This window comes from Branchiostoma belcheri, unplaced genomic scaffold (assembly GCF_001625305.1).
Source record: "Branchiostoma belcheri isolate BF01 breed outbred unplaced genomic scaffold, Haploidv18h27 scaffold368, whole genome shotgun sequence".
NCBI classification, from domain to species: domain Eukaryota; kingdom Metazoa; phylum Chordata; class Leptocardii; order Amphioxiformes; family Branchiostomatidae; genus Branchiostoma; species Branchiostoma belcheri.
In genome coordinates this window covers 45,430-51,429 of record NW_017803985.1, presented here as the reverse complement: position 1 = coordinate 51,429, position 6,000 = coordinate 45,430, and the positions used below count along the sequence as shown (strand labels likewise).

The 6,000-nt window shown below is 43.4% G+C and overlaps 1 protein-coding gene across 1 annotated transcript in view; it reads left to right on the top strand.

Moving 5' to 3' along the window:
* Positions 1–5,662, top strand: part of LOC109476202 (steryl-sulfatase-like) — a 7,091-nt gene extending 1,429 nt beyond the window's left edge. The window contains exons 3-7 of the mRNA XM_019777086.1: positions 687–809; positions 2,793–3,497; positions 3,742–3,805; positions 4,304–4,524; positions 5,296–5,662. Coding sequence (XP_019632645.1) covers positions 687–809; positions 2,793–3,497; positions 3,742–3,805; positions 4,304–4,524; positions 5,296–5,642 — 1,460 coding nt within the window. The 3' untranslated portion in view covers positions 5,643–5,662. The remainder of the gene's footprint in view (positions 1–686; positions 810–2,792; positions 3,498–3,741; positions 3,806–4,303; positions 4,525–5,295) is intronic.
* The last annotated feature ends 338 nt before the right edge of the window (positions 5,663–6,000 follow it).

The window sequence follows — 6,000 nt, the reverse complement described above, 5'->3', positions numbered from 1 at the left end:
TCGGACGGCCGCCACGCCCACCCCTCACGTACGAATCTTTGCTGCAATCACGTGTTTCCGACGTCACGTCCCGGAAGCTGCAATAGAAGGGTCCATTCCGTGAACAAGGCCGAAAATTTGGGTTAGTCCCAATTTACTCAGTGTTGGAAAGAACGTTTAACTCTTTTTGTTATAATGACGTATACCAATACAGTACTCCTTTCAGCGCACCAACTCTCTTGGCTTGTTATCTGGCTTTTTGGCCTATTTCTACTCTTTCCCGTTGCTTCTGATCATGAAGCCGTGTAGAGGCTGAAAAGAGTGTGTTCACCGATTTCGTACCCATTCTGAGTTAAAAGGATCTTGTAGAAAAGTTATTTGAATAGAACATGTCTAGCTATATCGGCTACCTTCAATACATGGCGTGCAATACAGTGAAATAGTATTAGTATACGGTTCTATTTTACTAGTAAAATTGTACTGTATACTAGTAAATTTGCACTGTATACTAATACGATTGCACTGTATTCTGTAAAATTGCACTGTATACTAATACCATTTGTACTGTATTTCGTAAAATTGCACTGTATACTAGTAAAATTGCACTGTATTCCGTAAAACTGCACTGCATACTCTGGCACGCCTGTACATGGCATTTAACTCCGTGCGCTGCATAGTTCACTTCAATATGTACCATTTGTCTGTAGGCATGGCAATCCGCGGCGGCATGAGGGTTTTACCTAACACCGCCTGTACTGGTGGGTTACCTGCCAATGAAACAACGTTTGCAACATTGCTGAAACAGGCTGGATATGCCACTGCATTGATAGGTGGGTCAGGTTAATCTCAGAAAGATCTGTAAAAGAGGCATTAGGCCATATTGATTTGATCTTATGGATGACATCCTCTAGGAACCCAACAAACTGATGCAAACGTGCCAATAAAAAAAGTTTTGCAAAACAAAAGTTGCTTTCGCTATGAAATCTACGTTGTCACGAAGGTTGCACACATGACAGAGTATGGTTTGGCGAATAATCTTCTATTCAAATTTATTTTTTTACATTTTCGTCTTTTTTGTTTGATTTTGGCATTCTACGACATTGGTATCGTTTTTAATATTCTTTTTGAAACGTAAGGTATATATTTGCTCATTTTCCAACTGTTTTGTAAGATTTACAGTATGGCTGAAAACTTTTTTTTTAAACGCCCGAAAATTCATGCGCGCGGATGCCATCCATATATCTGTATCTGTATAGCCGGTATAACCGCCTTTCGGCGTAACACACCAGCTTCGCAGGCACGCGGCGCGGCGGCAGCTGGCTATATTACACCGATCGACTTGTTACACCTAACCCTTTAACTTCTAGCTCTAGACATTGTTTAAAGCTATCTATTGACAATGCCCCTACTGTACTTGGTGACAGTGAGTTCCACTCTGCGATAGTTCTAGGAAAGAATGAATTCTTGAACACCTCAATCCTTGGTTGATAACTCTGGTACTTGAATGCGTGGCTATTTCTTGTTCTCTTCTGGGCTGGTATTAGGTACTTAGTAGTTGGGACATCCACCAGTTTATTAGTCATTTTGTACATCATGCATAGTCTAGACATGTTTCTTCTGTCTTCCAGTGAGGTCCACTGTAGGTTTCTTTTCATTTCCGTGACACTAGCACCTCTTACATATAATCAAATCAACATGGCCTTACCTGTAAAAACATGGCATGTTTGAGGTTTTCTCACTGGATAATTTGGCCTTTTAATTCACTGATTTCTCATTACGAAACAGCTGTGGCTGTACTAAATGTCGATATAAAAATCATTCTAAATAGGATTTTTCCGACCATTTTGAAGACGTCTTCAAATGTCATAACCTTTTTTTTCAACGATAAAACTTGGCATAATGATATATATCAAATGCAATGAAACTATGTTTTCCACGTTTATAATTATTTGCAAAAGTTGATATCTACTAATTGCCAGTGGTTATTAGAAAATAATTGTTTTTAATCAGTCAATAACTTTATTTTCTGATAACTCCTGACAAGTAGTAGATATCAAATGGCATAAAGCGATTTTCGTTTACCATAAGCCCGTACACAAAGCTGTACTGTACTACATATATCATGACAGTCAATCTGTGTTCTTGGTAGTTATACATGTTTATAAGTTAAAAGGTTTGATCCAACACAAAGAAATTCTCTCACCTAGAGCGTTCAACCAGTCCCTCTGGTCTTCCTCAGTAGACTGACCCAGTGTCATGTGACTTCTTTGAAGTGTGACGTCAACACCGGTTCAAAGTTATCTTGTAGACGATGTTGGCCCCTTCGCGGTAAAGTGAAGGGTGATGGGCCCTGCTGCAAATAGCCTCTTTCACCCCTCTCAGGAAGTAGTCTTGTTCGGAGTTCAATATTCTTAGTGTCCAATTTAATCTTTAGAAACTAAGTGAATTTCTTTGTGTGGAATCAAAAGATTTTTATCATAAACAAAACTGTATTGTCTTGAAAGTTAATCTGTGTTGGAATTTGTATGTTTAGAGTTAAAACATTTGGTCCAACACAAAAAGGTTCTCTTATTATAATTACCTAGAGCTTTCGACCAGTCACTCGGTGAAGCTTCTCACGTGACTTTTTTAAAGTGTGACGTCAACACTGGATCAAAGGTATCTGGTAGACCGCGACGGGGGCCGAAATCGTCTACCATATACCTTTGACCCAATGTTGATGTCACACCTGAAGCCACGTGACAAGCTTCACTGGGTCTGTCTACTGAGGAAGACCAGGCTGTATTGTATTTGCCCATATTTCATCATACTAGGCAAATGGCATCTCGGTCTACACTGTGCGGCTACCGGCAGCCTCTGTCACCACCCCAACAACCATGGCTTCGACTACTTCTACGGCACTCCGATCACCAACTTACGGGACTGTGGCGAAGACGGCGAGAGTGTTATCTACATGATGCCTGTATACCGAAAATACAAGCAGATATGCTGGGCAGGCCTGGTCGGAGCTGCATCTTTGCTTCTCATGAAGTTTCTCGGTAAAATACAGGTCCGCTGGCTCTCGCTGTTGTCCTTTCTGGCGATCTGTACATTAGTCATGGCCTTTCCCAAAGTTTTCATTCTCCAGCTTAACCCTTGGAACTGTCTTCTCATGGAAAACGAAAAAGTAGCGGAGCAGCCGTACAGTCTGAGAGATCTGACGCCAAGACTCGTGAACAAGTCTTTAAAGTTTATAGAAGAGAACGCCGACAGGCCGTTCTTCCTTTTCCACTCGTTTCTCAAAGTTCACACAGCTCTTTTTGCCACCGAGGAGTTTGAAGGGAGGAGCTTACACGGCCGGTATGGTGACAATGTTGAAGAGATGGACTGGGCAGTCGGCCTTATCTTAGACGCCGTTGAGAAGAGAGGTCTGTCTCACAAGACGTTTGTGTACCTTACTTCTGATAACGGAGGCCACGTGGAGGAGATCTCCGTCACAGACGGGCAAAGGGAAGGAGGGCACAACGGAATACTAAGAGGTAAGAATTCACACACCAGATGCTATGAACCACACAAATTGCATCTTGTCTGAGCGTCATTTTCTTTGAATGTGTACATATTTTGTAATTTGCTACGTTGTTATTTTTAAAGGTTTCGAAAAAAAAAACAAGATCATTGACTTTATTTGTTTGGAGAAGAAGAGGAAACAGAGCAAACACAATTTGTTTTCCTTCTGCGACGGTAAACATGATTAAATGGTGATTTTGTACATGAACTATACAGGAGGAAAAGGCATGGCAGGGTGGGACGGAGGAATCCGGATGCCAACCGTCTTGCGCTGGCCGAAGTAAGTCATTACAAAAACATCCTTGCCTGAAATAAACCCTTGAACTGAAACATGAAGGTATAAGAATGGTAGATTGTTTTACGTAACCTCACATTACGAATGTCAACTTGTTGCTGTTTTGTCGAACGCTTTAGTGGTGAATAAGAGGATATGGTTCGTGACAGATCTTGGGGTTAAATCTCCTAATACCATCTCCTAGCAAGATTTAGGCCAAGCGTACCTTTGTATACGAATGACTCAAATTTGACTCCCAAACACGCCGCACCTACTCCCGAACACCAGCCAACCATGGTCGAACCTCCTAACTACACATAAACGTTTTAAACATTTTGAGATATTCAGGATGCGTGGCCGAACAGTAGCCGACCTGGCTGAACACCAGCCGAACTTGTTCCCAACCTACTCCTAACCATCCGGAGGGGATCCGGAGAGGGGGTCGACAAGTGTTCGGCAGGTCAAATTCGTGAATGTGTGACAGGGACTATGTCCCCCATACAGAGCTATCCGGCCGGGCACGGTAGTGGACGAACCCACCAGTCAGATGGACGTGTTCCCCACGGTTCTGCGCTTGGCCCAGCTGAAGACTCCCGGGGACCGAGTCGTTGACGGCCGGGACCTGATGCCTCTCCTGACGGGGAGCAGAAACGTGACAGACCGCCGGTTCCTCATGCACTACTGTGGGAGCAGGATACATGCAGCCCGCTACAGGCCGCCTTCAGGTAAGGCCACACCGATTTAATTTTATGGATGACATCCACGCTCGCATTGATTTTCGCCTGTTCGTAAAAAAAAGGTCACGTCCTCCGAGGCTCTGGTCTGGCTCTCTATATCTAGGCCTGCGTAGTCCATGGTAGTTAGCGACAATACGGAGCCGGTGGTAACTCTTGACGATGGCAACGAGGCTACCGAAGCTCCGCCACTCAAGAACTTTGCACATACAAATAGTGCCGATTCATAAATTCCACAAAAAGCCAGCATGTGCCAGGTTGTCGTACACGTCGCTATGTACTGTCGCAAATTCACAATATAAGCTTTGTATTCCTGTGGTTTAGAAGCATTTTCATTCTTGGCCGTATTTTTTTATTCGCCTGCGCGCACTAATTTGGGGTCTTGGTCATATATTCTGCCAAACCACAGGAATACAAAGCTGGTATTGTGAATTTTCGGTAGTACATAGCGACGTATATGACAAGCCGGCACATGCTGGCTTTTTGCGGAATTCATGAAGCGGCACTGTACGTATGTACTGAGTTCTTGAATCGTGGGGCTTTGGTAGCCTGGCTGCCATCCTCCAGAGTTACCACCGGCTCCGTATTGTCACTAACTACCATGGACTACCCAGGCCTAAAGCCAGGCCAGAGCCTCGGAGGATGTAGTCTTTATTTTTTTCTTCTTTTAAACAAGAGAAAATTAATGTGCGCGCGGATTTCATACATAAAAGTAAGATGATGTGGCTTAAACTAAGAAATGTCTTGTTCCTCCGCATATAGGTCGGTCTGTTTGGAAGGCACATTACGCGACTCCAAACTGGGACCCTGGGACTGAAGGCTGTTACCGTACCTTCCTGTGTCAGTGCAGTGGTGATGGCGTCACTCATCACGATCCCCCCTTGCTATTCGACATCGCCAAGGATCCGGCCGAGCGAAGTCCGATCTCACCCGAGAGCGAGCCGAAGTTTGCCGAGATCATCTCGACAATTGAGAGAGGTGTCAGGGATCACATGTCGTCCGTAGAAGAAGTCGAGAGCCAGTTTTCGCCAAGAAATATTCTCTGGCGCCCGTGGTTGCAACCATGCTGTGGTAACTTTCCATTCTGTTCTTGTAACAGTGGTGCTTAAGACCATGTTGATTTGATTATATGGAATACATCCGCGTGCACATGACTTTTTGGCCGTTTCCCTTAAAAAGTTTTCAACCATACTGTATATCGTACAAACCAGTATATACTGTAATTCGTACAAACCGGAATACCAAAATGAAATGAAAAAGACGAAAATGTGAAGAAATGAATTTGAAGACTAGATTATTCGCCAAAGCATACTCTGTGTCATTTGTTTAACCTTAAAAACCATGTAGATTTCCTAATGAAAGCAACTTTTGTTGAGGGCCAAACTTTTTTTTATTCGCACACTCGCATCAGTTTTGGGGTTACCAGAGTATTTCATCCATATAATCAAATCAACATGGCCTAATGTG